Source organism: Tinamus guttatus, unplaced genomic scaffold (assembly GCF_059628265.1).
Source record: "Tinamus guttatus ecotype Peru unplaced genomic scaffold, ASM5962826v1 Tinamus_guttatus_pri_ptg000327l, whole genome shotgun sequence".
Lineage (NCBI taxonomy): Eukaryota > Metazoa > Chordata > Aves > Tinamiformes > Tinamidae > Tinamus > Tinamus guttatus.
In genome coordinates this window covers 10,115,952-10,132,879 of record NW_028288861.1, presented here as the reverse complement: position 1 = coordinate 10,132,879, position 16,928 = coordinate 10,115,952, and the positions used below count along the sequence as shown (strand labels likewise).

The window sequence follows — 16,928 nt, the reverse complement described above, 5'->3', positions numbered from 1 at the left end:
GTAACAAAGTGACCCATTTCTAGCAGGTTGTGAAAGCCTCTAAGAGCCAACATAGAATCTTCAACGTAAAAGATGAACCTTCTTAAGAAAGAGTAATCACTCTACCTGATCTTCCATCTCGTTGAATATCCACATGATACCACTCTCCATCATTGGCTTTTTTCTGAGTGGCCTTCACTTTAATGGTCCCAGAGCCCATGTCCAGCAGCAAGTAGAGGTTGCCATCTAGAAGCTCCACTGCAAAGAAGTCTACCTTTGTATTTTTCTGGCTCCTGGCATCCTTCCTCTCCTGGGGTTTACCATGTGTGAAAAGGATCAGTCCGTTGGGTTCAGTGGTTCGGAAATCAAAGGAAATGGAGCCCATCCTTTTGGTATTCCATTTAGGCAGACTGATATAGGCCTCAGGTGTCTCAAAACTGATGGGATCCAGTGTAGCCACGTTCTCGCATACGAATTTCACTTCCCCGTAGATCTTCATCTTAGTATCACCAATCCGTGCCAAGCGAGACAGCTCCAGACGAATGTCGTTATTCTTATAAACAACCTGCCAGACACAAGGAAAAATATCATACATCAATCCTGTATACTGTACAAATACCCCAATTACTTTCAGCCATGGGAGATAAACTTCTCTGGAAAGGCAGTGAGAAGCAGAAAGGAGACCATGCAAGAGTCTGACATGTTGACAGAAGAAGTCTGAACTGGAAGGGTGCATAGAAACGACTGCAATAGGCTCTCTGTAATGACTATAGACCAGATAAGTAGGCAGAAGAGAATATCTACTGAAGGACAGTGAGAACAGTCTACCATAGGTTCACTATGCTGCACATAAAATACATTTTGCACATAAAATACCTTGTGTGTCTGGTACCATGCTGTTCCACTTACATAAACCACATATGAAATAAATCAAGTATAACTTCCATGCCCACCTCTGCTAGCCACAGCAGGGAAGTATTTATCACTACTATAATTTCTCTATTATTTCTATTATCCTATTTAACTACTGGGACAAGAATGCTGAATACTGTAAACAATTGCTATGAACTGTTAGTACTGCCCTACAGACCCTAAAAAGCTACAAGAAAAATAGACAAAGACATAAATTTCACCTTTCCAAGAAATCCTAAAACTCTAGTCACAGACTTGCGATGGGCACACCTGCCCAGTTTCACTAAAGAGGCATGTCAACACTGAAGCCTCTGCACATACACACATTCCATGCCTGGACCCCTACACTCTCTGGACCAGAACCTTGGACACCACCTGCCCAGAGGCAGGAACTAGAAAAAGCTGAAATATTTACAGATAGCACTTCCTTCCAGCCACCTACCTTGCTTCCTAAACCCAGCACTAGCACATGAATCAAGCAAAAGCATTTCTGCAAATAACAGAATTTTGACTGAATTCATGTTCTGCGACACTACTCAAGACTAATTTCTTCTAAGGGGCTACTATTTTAAAATATTTTGCATCTGTTATATCTGGCATATATGCAAACGCTAGTTTGATTACTGTTGCTTTCAAAAAGATAGCAAAATGAGTTGCCAGCAATTTACTATGAAAAGAGATAGGGAAGGATTGTTAAGAAGAGGGATATAGATTGCTAATTCTACAAATATCATATTATATCATCAAATTTAATATCATCAAATATCATCTGGTGCACGGCCAGACTTAAAATAACATGCAGGTGTAATGTTTGGACACACGTTTGTATTACCCAGTCTGAGAGATCATGGGTACCCTATGATCAAACAACACTTCACTGCTGGCATTCTCTAGGCTAAAAACCTGACATCAAATGGAACACAAGTGTATTTCGGATGTGTAATGAACATGCAGTAATTTTTAAAAGGAAAACAACAGAAAGGATGGGGGATAAGATTCTAAAGTAGGTGAAGTAGAGATGAAAAATAAATAAAATCACAGTTCAACACATTGATCATGAATTAGGAATTCCCAGCTAAGCATTAAAAGAGAATTTCTCCATGGCAGCCAGAAAAGCATCAGATATACCTACTCTAAAGGCAAAAGCACCTATATTAAGAGGAAAAGGAGAACGCAATTGTCATCTCCCGTGTCGAGTCACAACACAAACCGTAATTCCTCCCAGCAAATGACAGCATCAACTCACAACCGTTTGTTTTGCTCCAGTTTCCATTAAAACACTCTACCCTTTCTGAGGTACCACTTAAACTCAGACAGAGAATGGATGCAAAATGAATCATACTTGACAGCATTTCCAACCGCTAACCACTTCTTGATACCCTAGGAAGGATGTCATCTGAAGCAGGCTGCCACTGTTGAAGCAATTCACATGGCCAGCATCCCGCTGTTCAGATGCTCCCAGAAAAAGAGCTCCTCTGGGAGCCATCTAAAATTGGTCTGGCAGGTACAAGCAGTCTAAAGGTTTTGGCATGAGCTTCAGATTGTATTTTTCCGAATCTGTAATTTCCTGGTTGTGTTGCAAACTCAGCACTTCCTCTTTCTACCAGCTTTCTTAGGTGGGGGCTGTCCTTTGGACATAACAATGTGAAGTGAAACTGTGCCACTAATCTGAATGATGTGTAAATAAATATATATAATAGACATACAAAATATGTCTTACATGTCTAACAACATAAAATGACATCTGCTTCTATTTATTCATTTAGACTTAATGGCAAAGGGAAAATAAAATTCTTAACTATTTCAATGCTTTATGAAACAGACAAAAAGTTGTTCTATCTGATAAACTTATTTAATACAGGATAGGATCTCAAATTCTCTTGTATTTCATTAAATTCTAATGGAGATTTGACATGTATAACATCATGAGTAAAAACAGAAAAGAAAAAGTGTCACATCACTCAAAAGTGTCACATCAAGGCAGGAATTTTTGTTCAGATTAAATTTTGTTTGGGTTACATTTGGGCAAAGCTACTTAAATATCCTGATTTCTCGAACTCCAAGTAAACAAGATTTGACATTGCTTGACATTTTTAGGATAAATATCTAACAAAGGAAAAGGGGTTAAGACAGACTCAGCTTCCAAGCTGTATTTCTATATTACAAAGTGCGGAGGAAAAAAAAAGAAAAAGGCGGGGGTGGGAAAAGAGGGAGTATGAAAACGAATACCCTGAGCCCATCAACCTGGTCTGTCTCTCTTGCAGGGATCATGCAGCTCACAGCAGATGAGCTGTGAGCTTACCCAGCTAGCGAAGAAATCCAGTTGCATCCAGACTACCTGACTACCATGAATTTGGTGCAACACTGCAATTTGGTTTGAGGTTTCACCTCGGCATTGAATTGCTTTGGTGGGCAGAATACCAGGCCCGGACAAATTGAGACACTTTGATGATCCTAACATGGCAGAAATGCCCCTACAGTACAGAACTACTGACAAGTGATCAGGCTGTTCTTGAAACTCCTCTAACTTGTATCAAAAAAATGTTGCCCTAACTCCCCCACGAATGAGAGGAACAGAAATAGCACAATAACTACATATGATAGTTGGTGCTGAAGTTGTATTTTAGCTATGGCTCAGTGATCACTGCAAGGTCCTGCACCTGGGGAGAAATAACCCCAGACACCAGTACAAGCTGGGGACGGACCTCCTGGAGAGCAGCTCTGCAGAGAAAGACCTGGGTGTCATGGTGGACGACAAGTTGGCCATGAGGCAGCAGTGTGCCCTCGTGGCCAAGAAGGCCAATGGGATCCTGGGGTGCATTCAGAAGAGCGTCTCCAGCAGGTTGAGGGAGGTGATCCTGCCTCTCTACTCAGCCCTGGTGAGGCCACACCTGGAGTATTGTGTCCAGTGCTGGGCCCCACAGTACAAGAGGGATGTGGAGCTGCTGGAGAGAGTCCAGCGCAGGGCTACAAGGATGATCAGGGGCCTGGAACATCTGCCCTATGAGGAGAGGCTGAGGGAGCTGGGCCTGTTCACCCTGGAGAAAAGAAGGCTCAGAGGGGATCTGATCACTGTCTATAAGTACCTCAAGGGAGGCAGTGAGGAGGATGGTGCTGGCCTCTTTTCACTGGTGGCCACCGACAGAACTAGAGGAAATGGCCATAAACTGAAACACCAAAAGTTCCACGGGAACTTAAGGAAATATTTCTTGACAGTGAGGGTGACAGAGCACTGGAACAGGCTGCCCAGAGAGGTTGTGGAGTCTCCTCTCTGGAGATCTTCAAAACCCGCTTGGACGCAGTCCTGTGCCACGTGCTCTAGGTGACCCTGTGTGTGCAGGGGGGTTGGACTAGATGACCTCTAGAGGTCCCTTCCAACCTTAAGCATTCTATGATTCTATGATGTACTTTGATAAACTCTACAGGTTGCTGGTCAAAAGAATACATTCCCACATACAGAATCAGCTTCCAGCTCTCCCTCAAGTCATATACAGGAACCTCCTCATTTCACATGCTTGATACTGGGCTAACTCCTTGCCCGTTCTGGGGAAAGGCACAGTATCTCTCTCTGGGTTTGCTGCACCTTGTATTTCATTAGTGCTGCACGTACTGCTGGAGAACAGGGATACTAAAAGTCTAAAAGCATCTAGAAAAAAATATGGGGAATTACTTGCAACCCAGAAAGTCACTAAAAATCTGGGAGCAAGTTTGGAAGAAAGGACAAACAAATCAATGACAAAGAAAACCTTGGAGGAGAAAGGAAAAGGGATATTGAATAGAGACAAGAGTTCTGAATCAAATCTTTGCAAAGAAACAAATCACTCAAATGTGAAATCTCTATTATTGAAGTACTTGTTTTTCAAAATTATATTCCTAGAAACAAAACAAAAAACAAGCAAACAAAAACAATCAACAACAAAATCCACAACGATAACTCAATAAATTGAAGAGATAGTTGTGCTTAAGGACAGGATCACATGGCTGATGATAGCAACTTTTGTCTCTTTGCTATCATTTATTTTTTTATTTTTTAAGTATATGAGCTGCTTTTCTTCAGGGGGAAGCCTGGAAGAACTTACGGTTGGACTTGATGATCCTGAAGGTCTTTTCCAACCATTATGATTCTATGATCTGAGATCTCATCAATGGCCATGGCAGCATCTTCTGAGACCCAGCCTCAGTTCTCCAGGGAAGAGCACTATGTAACGGTCATGGTCTCAACACAGAACACCAAGGTCTAGATGGATAATCAGGTGCAGCAGAACTTGCACCACTTTAACCAGTAGAAATAATCCTTAGCTTTATAACCAAGAGGATTCTGAGCAGGACAAGTTAAACCTCAGTATCTCTAGCTTAGGCAATGCTCTGTCACTGAAACGCTAAGGCAACTTGTAATAGTCACAGTTCAAGACACTGTTAAACCAAGGTTCAGTAAATAAAAATATAATGTAATTAAAGGACTGGAATACACATCCCATAGTGAAGAAGATCTGGAAGTTCATTCTGTTTAATATGTAGAGGTTAAAGGCTTATCTGATGACAATTTACAAGCACCTATGCAGAAAATGGAATTTGGCAGTAGAGGGCTCTTCAATCCGTGTGACAAAAAAATAAGAGGATGCACGGGCTAGAAATTGAAGTTAGAGGAATCCACATTTTAAAATATGACTTATTTTTACCAAGAAGGTAATTTACCATTGAAATAATTTGCTACAGGTTATGATACGTTCTCTGCTACAGGCAAATTTTAAATTAAAACAGGATCTTCTTTTTCATAGCAGACAGGAATTAATTATATAGCAAATCAATCTAGATTATCATAATCATTATCATATGTCTCTTTCTGGCCTCGTAACCTATGAATCTTTGTGTTTTATTGAAATCAACAGATGCCTCCCTGCAGTTTTCCAGGACAGATTAAACACACGCTTGCAAAATGTGAAAAGCGCCTGGCAGTAGGAGAAGAGGCCGCATCAGGTCTGGTCTGACTTGGCAGCAGGGCTTTTGCTGAGGCTTTCCTGTACGTGTGCGATACCAGCCTGCAGCCTGTCATTAACCCCGGAGGCAAATAAAAAGCCTACTGCATAAAAATTAACTCTATAGTTCCAAACACAGGAATTTCAAGAAGCAGTTTCTAGAAGTCACCAGCTGTAGCAGTAACTAGCAGTAACTACCAGCAGTATACCATATGATCCACAAAACATTTCCTACCTTGTAGTCTCATTTTAAGAGCAATCTCTGAACTAATCTGGGGCTCTCCAGAATTCATTCACCAAAAGGTTGCTTGAATGCACATCTCTAACTGTGATACACACCTTGCCTGACTCAGAGGGCTGTGCTTGCTAGGGCATTCTCCTCTAGCACCGCTCTGGGACACAGCTTCCACAACGACTCCTGAGAAAGCAGGGCAATGAAAGCAGCGCTCACTAACTTGCCCATTTTTTATCAGATGGCTTTCTGAACAAATCTCATCTCGCCTGCTTAAACAGACACCGACTTGATTTTGTCCCATACATGCATCAGAGTGTGGCAGGATGCCTAAGGAACTCAGAAAGACTGCTTCCCATGTGGATACAAAAAAATCAACTTCACAGTTTTTCCTGGAAAGAAGGCGGGGGGTGGGGGGGGGAGGGAGAAAGGAAAAAAAAAAAAAAAAAAGGAGAAGAAAAATGACTCACAAAAGCTAGAGAGTTTGAGAAATAAACTTTACACTTTCCATTTTAATAATTTTTTCATACTCAAAAAATGAAATGACACACAATGACAAGAAGCTATCCATCGGTACAAACTACGTAACACAAACTGATGTACTGTGAATAAAATCAGAGTCAGAGATACAACAGAAATAATGATTACTGGATGGAAAGAAAACAGAGACTCAGGAAACTATTATGGAACCGCAGTATTGGAATATTGAAATCCTTGCAGAAAAATATTATCTGTAATTGGTACAAGTTTATATTTTACATTCCTTTTCTATGAAGTCTGATGCTGAATATGGTTTAACAGAGGCACTCCTTCTCACAGTTCAGTTTGTCCTTTCTGTAACGAATTAGACCAGTCTAAATGGATATCCCAGCGATGTGATAGTAAAGAAACAGTCTCTAGTAATCAGCGGTGAAAGGACACTATAACAGCCCAGACACGCCGGGGAAATAAAAAAAAAGAGGGGAAAAAAAGTACAGCAAATTAGGCCTCCTTTAAATCTGCTGAGAAAGAAGAGTTTGTTTTAAACTGAGCAAAAGACAAAATGGCAATCTAGTTTTGAGTTTTCTTTAAAACGGCAACTTGGCAATTTTGAAGCATTCAAGGAATTTCTCCGCCTAAACCTGTGATAAGAAGCACCACTCATGGGTTAATGAAAGCCCTAATCAGATGGCTTTTCACAATGATGAAAAGTGTGTCTCTGCAATCAAGTGAAGATGCAGATAGAGAGGGACCAACAAAAGTGAGGAAAAAAACTGAAGCGCTAGACTTGGCAAGCAGCCAGTATTCAATTCCTCTCCAACTTGGGGCTCAAGTAGGAAACAGCTTTTGGTAGAGGCTGGACACAGGCTGAACACATGCTCCAAAGGGGAATGGCCACTTAGTAGATGACACCAGCCTCATGAAAAGGGGCACTAAGTTAGGAAGCTGCTAAGTTTAGCTAGCTAGGAAGAACACCACTTGCACTCAGCCCAGGTGTTCACGGGCTGCATCCCGAGTCTCACCTATTCCTTATTTCTGTCAGGGGCTGCCCTTTCACCAGCTGCTCATATCACTTTCCAGAACAGTGAACTACGAAGGCAACATCTCAGAGCCTTTCTAAGACTTCCTTCAATTCATCTGCACCAGCCAAGACACCAAGCTCCTGCAACTTAACAAATTACAACCTGTCAGCTGATGCACCAGAACTACTTATTTCAAGCCTGTCCCTCCCAACAGATAGAAATGAATGTTTATACCTAGTAACAATGTTTTACTTTGTAATTGGGACAGACTATGTGTGCAGTGATCCAAAACCCCAGTGATGGGGAGTTGCATTTCTTTCAAGGACCTTAGGTGGACTGAGTCTAATATGAACATTATCTGACAGTTCCCTGGGGATAACAACTGTATTCAGGTATTTGTACATACACACCATCAATGAGTACAGTGTAGTATTTGCCCATCATGACAAATGATATATTGAACATTGATGATAAATAAATCAGACAAAGAAGATTCAAGTGCACTCTGCCCTATCTTACTAGCGTAATATGATTTTGCATTTAATATGATTTAAGAAATATGTGTTTATATAGTTTAAAAAGCAGTATGTTGACGAGAATAGTTAAGCAATAAAACAAGACTATTTTAAGCTTCCCTATGCATTTTTTCCACCCTATAAAGCCATTACAGGTTCTGAGGAATTTTAATTTTATGGAAAGCTTTACAAGAAAAAAGAAACTGTTCCGAGCTGAGAAGAATTTTAGGAAGACACAGAGAAACACTCCATGTTTCTCTTGAAAAGCCTCCAATTGCCTTATTGAGAGCGCAGTAAAAATAGTTAACATAGAAGCTTATGCCGAAAAATAAATTTTCCTTAACAGACACTCAAGACAGAAAACCCATTACTTTACTGTGGCCCCAACTCTCTTTTAAGTCAAAGAATACACCTCCACACCTAAGGAAAACTCATGACACTTGTGTGTGTTCACACTAATTGCAACGCAAACCACACATCTAGCACCCCAGAGCAAGATTAAGCCAGACGAAGGTACACCTTGCTGCTTTTTCTCCTACCTCGCAATACACAAGGATAACAAACAAGCATCACTATAAATGCCTTTCTGAAACAATATTAAGGGTTTTTGTTTCTTTGCTTTAAGATCAATCAAACATTAGCTTGCAATTAAAAAAAAACAAGAAAAAGAGTTATTTTAAAGCTATTGCTTAAATTTTACTAACCGTCTAGAGTTGATGGACGAATTTTTGTGTACTGTAGTCTGCTGTTTCTGGAGTTAGCAGTGAACATCATTAAATGAAGAAAATGTGGAATGCTCCACAGCCTTACGTATTCTTGGTGTTACACTGCAGCATCCGAATTACGGAAGTGCATTCTGTTGTGAAATGACCTACTTCTTGGACTCTTTCCCTTTAATAGGTAGCAGTAAGGGTAAAATTCATTTTATCACATCGGTGGATTTCTGCATCCTCCATTCTGGGCTACACTGACTGCTAATTCACTTGGTCTTGATTCCTAAAGCAATAACAGCCCCCACACTGAGGATGTGATGGACACGTTCAAAATTAAACATATACTCATTTATGAAAAGGCATGTCTTTGCACAGAGGGGAAAGAAGCCTTTCCAGCTGTAAGAGAAGTGCTCCTGGACAATTCTGAACTAGCCTCAGATTAAGCTCTTTTCTCAGACCCTGTAAAGGCTGCAGTAAGATTAAATTTCATATCAGTGCTGCATCCTTGATCTAAAAAGAAACTCTTCATGTCCTTTTCCTTCTTCAACCATAGATGTGAAGATCTCAGTTATGACTTCATTAGAAAATATCAGTAAAGGCAGCACAGAGACTAAGGCCAATAATTACAGGTTACTAAGACTTCTTAAAAAAAAAAAAAAAAAAAAAAAAACACACACACACACACACACAAAAAAAAAAACCCACACATTTTCAGATACCTGGAACTGAAGAACTGGTAGTAGGTCTAGTTTAGGCTTAAGTTGGGGGGCATGAACAAAGCAACTGGTCAAGGGTACATGTTTAGCTTGTTTAATGATAAACAAGAGAAAAATACCACCGAATTTCCCTGGATGTGCCTCCATTCTTCAGTGGAGAAACCAAATCTACAACATGTTTTACCTGTTAAAATACCAATTATTACCTCAAAAGATGGTAATAAGTAGAAGAAGAGACCCCATGCCACATATTCTCATTAAGGTGGCTATGGCCTCTAAGCTGTCCTGGGTCTTTGTGCTGCCTTTCTAGGCAATCTGAAATGAACCCATCTTAAAATCCCACCTGCCTTTGTAGCAGTAAATATTAGACACCCTTCACTCATACAATGCAGCTACCAGGAACGCAGATGAGGCTGGTCAAGAAAAGAACACTGCTTTGTGGTGCAAGCTCCAACTTTGTTTTCCTTGTTGCAGGGACTTCGGGTTGCCAAGTGAGTGAAGCAAGGTCTTACAGAAGATAAGGTATAATTTCTGGATTTCTTAAAATATTACCTTTTCACAGACTTTCCACACAATGCTAAGAAAGTTGCCTGAACATTTTTCAAGAGTGTATTCATCACTCTGACGGCCGATGGGAGGTTGGGACTAGTTTTTTAGAAGTGCTCATTAGGCAAAAGCTGTAGTAAAGGTGAGAAATTTGTTCTCTACATGGTAATGGAAAACCTCTGTCCTGAGAAACTAGACATAGATGTCTCAGTCTGGTCCTAAAAGGAGCTGGTGCTTGACTATATTCAGTTATTAAAAAAAAAAAAAAAAGATTTTTCACTGATTTGACTGTAGTAGAGTTCACGCTCTGTGCAGCAGCAAAGTTTTTAAGACATGTCACTGGGGATTCTCGGGCATTAATTTGTACTTCCCTTCTGCTCATGTTCAGATTCAACCTTCATTCGGCCTAGCGCAGAGGAGAATAAAAACATCAGGATAACACCACCAGCCAAGACAGCCAGACGTGATGCTCCTCCTCCGGGCCACAGGCCATAGACACAGGGATAGCTCATGCTAGCTCTAGAAACAGCTTCTGCCTTGGACTTGGGTGTAGATATCAGAAGGACCTTACGGAGTTATGTCAGTATTTTACTGATACCCATGAATATACAGTAATGAGGAGGTTCTGAGCTCTACATAAAGCCTAGATGGTGCACAGAAAACGGTGGGAGCAAAAAGAAGCACTTACTAGCTACACACAAAATCATTAATTGATGGATTGAACGATTCAAGCATCCTGAAATGTATGAAGAGGAGTATGGGCTGAGAGATATGGAAGGAAACACTACCAGAGTCAGCTGGAGACCATGCAGAGAAGAGAACTGCACTTCAAGAAAGGAGAGGGCCAATCAGAAAGATCCCAGAGGAAAGCAATGAGAATAACGAGAGGTTTTGAAAATGGAAGAAAGGATTGAAAACATTGCTTCTTCTTAACATAGAGAAAACTAAGAGGAGACATGTAACTTCAAATATATAAAGTCTGCTACAAAGAGGAAAGGAACAATCTGTTCTTTACGTCCATGTTGAAAGAACAAGAAATAATAACCTGAAATTGCAGCAAGGAAGTTTTAGAATTTATATCAGGAAAAGTCCTTAGCTTAACAACTCTGAAGCACTGGAACAGCTTGCCTAATGAACAAGCATCACTGGAGATCTTTGATAACAGGTTAAACAAATTTCTGTCAAGCAACATATATTTAGCTTACAGTGACATTCACCAGTTACAGGATGTCCTGCTCATCACAAACTCATGCTGAAAACTGAGATTTGTCTGGCTAGCAAAAGCTAAATCTGTCTTGGTTCAGTGATAAGTATGCAAGGAAATGATTACTGTCAAGTGTCTTAAGAATTGCATCTGAAAAGCAGAAAAGAATTATTTTAGGACAACCGCATTGATTATTTAAGGCTTGAACCTTACTGCACAGGACACTGAAAACTGTATCAGACAATAACTTTGCAAATAAATACTGTACTTACTGACTGTATTGTATTTCAAATGCACCTAAGGTGTGAGTACAAAAGACCTGTCTCAGGAAACAGATATTTCTGTTCTGTAAAGCTGAATGAATTGGCATGGCTTTCTAAAAGAGAAATCCATTTTCCAAATTAGCAATGAAATGCTTCAATGCATTGAAAATCAAAATGGATATTTAGTTTTGTCAAACTTACCAGAATAAGATTTATATAAACTTGCCATAACATAAAACAGTGTTTTCCAGACAATGCACTTACTTTCAGCAGCAGTTCCCATTTTTACCTCTGGTTTATACTCTCTAAAGCAAGACTTTCATGTGATGCAAAGTCAAGGTTCCCTACAGCACAGCTACTATCATATGGAAACTGCACTGAAAACAGTGGAGCTGCACTGTATGGGAAAATACAGCTCATCTGGCACTGACCCTAGAGTGTTTGGTATCAGCCTCATAACTAATATAAAATAATTTTATTCTAGGAATACTAAAATGTTACCTCTGAAACCAGTTCTGAAGTTTGAGGATTTTCTATTCAAAAAGAAAAATCACAACAATAAAAACAACAACAAAAACAATAAAAACAACAACAAAACACCTTTGTAATCAACAACAAGGAAAGCAAGTGTGGGCTATAGGAACTTCCTCTTGGACAACAATTCTGCATTTCACTGAGCTTTTCATTTCAGTGATAACAAAATGTGCTGAACTGAGAACATTATTGTTTAAAGTCTTCTGTGAAAATACTGAAGAGCTTACGCACAGGTACGCAGTTTCTCCCCACTGCCTTTAGCCTGACAGGGAAGAGCACCCCTGGCAAGTGTAAGGCGGCAGCTCCGTCTCCACATGCCAATCGAGCGCAGCCTCGCTGCCAACGCTTACAACAGGCAAGGCAAACGGCCCCAACTGCAGTGGTGTTGTCTACATTTTTGACACTTGTCCAGCAAAAAACAAACTGAAAGCATTTGCCATTAGCACATGCTTAAAATTGAGCGCTGCTCAAATGAAGACGCAATTAGGACCACAGATGAAGTAATTTGGGAACTCAGTCCATGCGCTTACAATGACGGTACCGCAGGATGCTAACGGGGGTGGGGGAGCCCAGCACCCATCTCCCTTCCCAGCCCTACTGCACAGCGCATGGGAGCCCTGGCATCTCCTCCTCTCCACAGCAGCAAAAGAAAGAGCCTTCGGCCAGGCTCTCCTCCGAAGAGCAAGCCAACATGCTCTGGCTCTGACCAAGAACAGGCAGCAGGTTGGATGCAGCTATGCCATGGCTGGCATCATCTGTCGGGTTGCCAGGATAGTGAACACCACAGATCTAGAAGAACTAGGAAAGAAGAGGGCCTGTGTCTATCCATCTAGACTGATTAAAAAAAAAACAAAAAAACAAACAAACAAACAAAAAAAAAAAACCTCTTTTTCATCCTTCTCTTTTGTCCCTATACAAAAACCTGAAAGTATTTGCATGTCTCTGGGCCCCCAGTGCTCATCTCTGTTCAGATTCCAAGGCATGGAAAAATTAGTCAGTGTTTCCTAAATATTAACCTACACTGGGCTGTTTGCTGTGTGGAAATGGGGACCTGATGAGCTAAATATTGGCCCAAACACTGCTTATATAGAAATGAAAGGCACTGTGCCATCAAGACAAAAGAACCTGTTATTTTATAACCTTACTTTGCTGGGGAAAGAGAACCAGGTGCTCTTTTACATCTCTCTCCTGAACTTTCTCCTAAACATACGAAAAACAAAATTCATTCAGAAGCCACCCAGCTGCACCAGCCACAGCTGTGGTCCGTGCAGAGCAAGAGTCCAGCGCAGCACCATCCAAGATCAATAACGTGTGGCAGCAAATGTGACACCTTCGTCCAACCTGCTATCGTGGCCTGCCGAGCAACCCTTATCGACAAAGCTGATTTCCCAGCCTCGCTTTTCAGGCGCCTCGGAGCACAAGCCAAGAGCACCACAGCCCTGCCAGAGCACATCTGGGCTGTTAGTGACACAGCACATTCATCACTTGCCTCGCTCTGGATATTCTGGGCATGGAGCATAAGCCCAGTTTACTCCTGGGGAGTAACACACAAGGGGAATCAGCCGAGCCTGCAATAGAGTGAGAGCATTACGGCAGACACAGACGACAATTCGTGAAAAGAAAAAAGAAAAAAAGAAGAAGAAGAAAAAAAGGCAACATTTTCCTGAAGAAGCGATGAGTAGCAGAAATGGGAGTCAGAAATTCGGGCTACAGCATGCCCCCCTTTAGCATTAGATTGCACTTCCTTACCAGAGCAGGGGATGGGATGTGCTGCAATCAAGACCTGTCTCGATAACAGGAGAGGCAGCTGACGAGCTGGTTCTGGGCTAACAGCACATTGCGCCTGATTCTACAAATGTGGAACGGATCTCAACAACTTTTCCCTGTGAAGTGGGGTATCACTACATATTTTTTCCTTCTGTTTTTCAAGGAAAAGATAGGAAAACCACAGGAAGGAGAGAAAAAAAAAGCTTTAAAAAGTCCTCCAGCTAATGGTAAGAATTATTTTCCAACAGCTTGCAAAAGGAAAGCTGGGCTACAAAGAGCTTTCTGAGATCCTCATGAAGGCTGTCGCTCCTCACAGATCCAGAGATCTGTTATTTCTACGCAGTGCTAAAAACTAGTCATTCCATTCATGACAATAGGCAATAATAAATCACATCCCTCCCTCCCTCCCTGTGAAGGATCAAATCTCAGAATGTTAAATACGTAAATTAGCTTGAAGAAAGAGGAAAAATATAAACCTATGTTAATCAGACTCAGCAAAGTTTGCCTGCATATTCCTGTGAGAGCACTAAGAGGCATAGTTTAGTCTTCAAAAAAGAAGTTTCTTACCCAAGCTGAACATAAGATTGATGATTGTTATGAATTAACACAGCACTGAAGTGTTGAAGTGTTGAAGACACTGCTCAGGAAAGAATAGAGGTAGCAAGTAATAGTTGAAGGGATTTTTCTGAGAAGCAAAAAGAATATGCTGTACTGTCTGGAAACCTAGGGATTGAAGTTGTTTCATTCCCATGTCCTAGGATACCTTGCAAGAAAAAGAGGCAGTAAGAGCAAATATGAATATACGCACAGATTGCTTTAACTCCTACTTCTGATTTTATAGAAGATGCTTCACTAAGAAAGCCTTCCAGCAGCTGAAAACAGACAGACTGAGGCAGCACACTTGGGAAAGCATCACTGTCCCAGGTTTCAAACCTAGCATGGCTGAATAAATCTAAACTGAAACCTAAAATTCAGTTTAGTTACCACTGTGATATGCATAGAGGCATATACAGCCAGACACATTCTCTTTTCAGCACAGCCCAACGCAAGATCATAGATTTAGGATCAAAGATTAAATCACTCTCACACAACAGGAACCATACCCAAGCCTTGTAAATAGTGACTATGAAAAGAGTTTGCATGTCTTGGTCCATGACCAGCTGGGAATGAAATGTCTTTGAAAAGCAGTTGCTAAGAGGACTAACAAGATTCTTCAGTGTGTAAGTAAAGAACTATCAAGATGCACTGAGAAAAGATATTGGTTACATATACAGTAGCAGTGAAAACATTTGATTATATTGTAGGGCTGCTATCTTGACTGTGTTTTTAAAAAGCATGTTAAAAAATTAAAAAATGCAGAAAATTAATACAGCGATTTCAGGTCTCAAAGACTTATACTATCTAATGAATTCCACCTATTTAATCAAAAGGAAGGTTAAAAGCTGACCCCAACCAACTCGCTACAGGAATCTACATACAAGAAGTTTTCTGTCAGATGATGTCTCTAATTTAGGAGACAAAAGCAAAAAAAAACTATTCAAACATTTGCGTTTTGTCAAACATAAATACGTGAAGAATGTAAGAACGCATACCACAAGAGGATGACAAAGTATTTTGCGGTCTATGAGAAAAAAGAAAGATGTTGATCAGCTACCAGGAATAAATGTTTTATTTTTAATTTCGCAGACCCGGGTCACTTGTTCCAAAGAGTCTTAGAAGAGCTGAACAAGGAGATTTCTGATCCACTGAGATTTATTTTTAATCTTGGAATAACAGAAAGATAATAGAAGAAGAAAAGAATGTTAATGTTGAGTTAATGTTATAAAAGCCAGGACAGATGTGTAACTATAGAAGGATTTAGCCTGCAGAAAACATCGACCCTGGAGGAAATATCACAAGAGCTTCTATCCAAAGTGCTTAACTAAAACATTAAACGATAGGAATACAATACTTAATGTCATTAGACCCTCCTGTATTTAAAAAAAAAATCAGTCAATATTATTTATTATACATATTATTTGAATGACAATGGTAATAGTCTAGATGAAACAGATTTTTTAAGGCATGACTGAATACCACAAGACATTTCTGTTTAAATGAACACTATACAAGAACAAAACAGAACTTAATACTAGACAGATAGATAGTCCTGAGCTGACAGACCTCAAAAAGTGGTTATCGTTAGGGATTTTTTTATTAAAAAGAAGTTTTTCTAAGGCACTATAGGGACCATACTTGGTGCATAAATATTTAACATTTTGCCAATTATCTACAGGCAATCAATTACACTGCAGCTAATACTTCAAGATAATACTAAATTTGGCAGAATGCTAAATAGCTTTAGAGACAGCACAGTCATACAGGGCGATCCATGCAGTATGATAATCCAGGCCCTTTCAACCAAAGCAGTTTTTTAAAACAATCAAATGCAAAAATTCATGAATACATAAAATAAGCTTCTACTGCAGAACCAAAAAGGGGAACATGTGGGTAAACGGTAATCTGCAAAGCAGTGACTTTGGAAAAAAAAAATTAAAAAGGCAGTATCAGAGGACAGAACGCGAATTTTCACTGAAGCAGCCAAAACCCTAGCTTGAGGTCAGGAGACACGATCAGGATAAACACTAAAAAGGATGTGACGTTACTTCTGCATGTAGCATTGACAAAATAAGCACTGAAATAATATGCATAACTCTAATAACTCTAATGGTCTGCCTTTAAAAAACAAACAAACAAACAAAACACTTAAAACTGCAAAGAATGTACCAAGTAGCTTCAGAAGGATTTGAGGACTAGAATAACCAAATGCCTTACAGTAAAAGACATGGAATTCCATCTGTTTAGCTTCTCTAAAAGCAGTATAAAAGGGACTTGATAATAATGAACAAGGGGAAAACACTGGATTCCCAAAGCATCACTGTTCCTGTACAAAACTGCATCACAAAAACCAATGCTTGGGAGCTATTGCCAGACAAATTCCAAGCAAATATAAGGCCCTATTTCTTTTAAAAGCAGGAGGCGATTAAACATCACAACAACTTTGCCAAGGAAAGCAACTGATTCTGTCTT

At 40.2% G+C, this 16,928-nt stretch overlaps 1 protein-coding gene across 9 annotated transcripts in view; it reads right to left on the bottom strand.

The window, feature by feature from the left end:
* The window catches only part of NRXN3 (neurexin 3), a 901,920-nt gene that overhangs the window by 627,434 nt on the left and 257,558 nt on the right, over positions 1 to 16,928 (bottom strand). For all 9 annotated transcript variants that reach the window (XM_088529330.1, XM_088529323.1, XM_088529324.1 and 6 more), the window contains one exon: positions 106 to 544. In XM_088529330.1, coding sequence (XP_088385456.1) covers positions 106 to 544 — 439 coding nt within the window. The remainder of the gene's footprint in view (positions 1 to 105; positions 545 to 16,928) is intronic.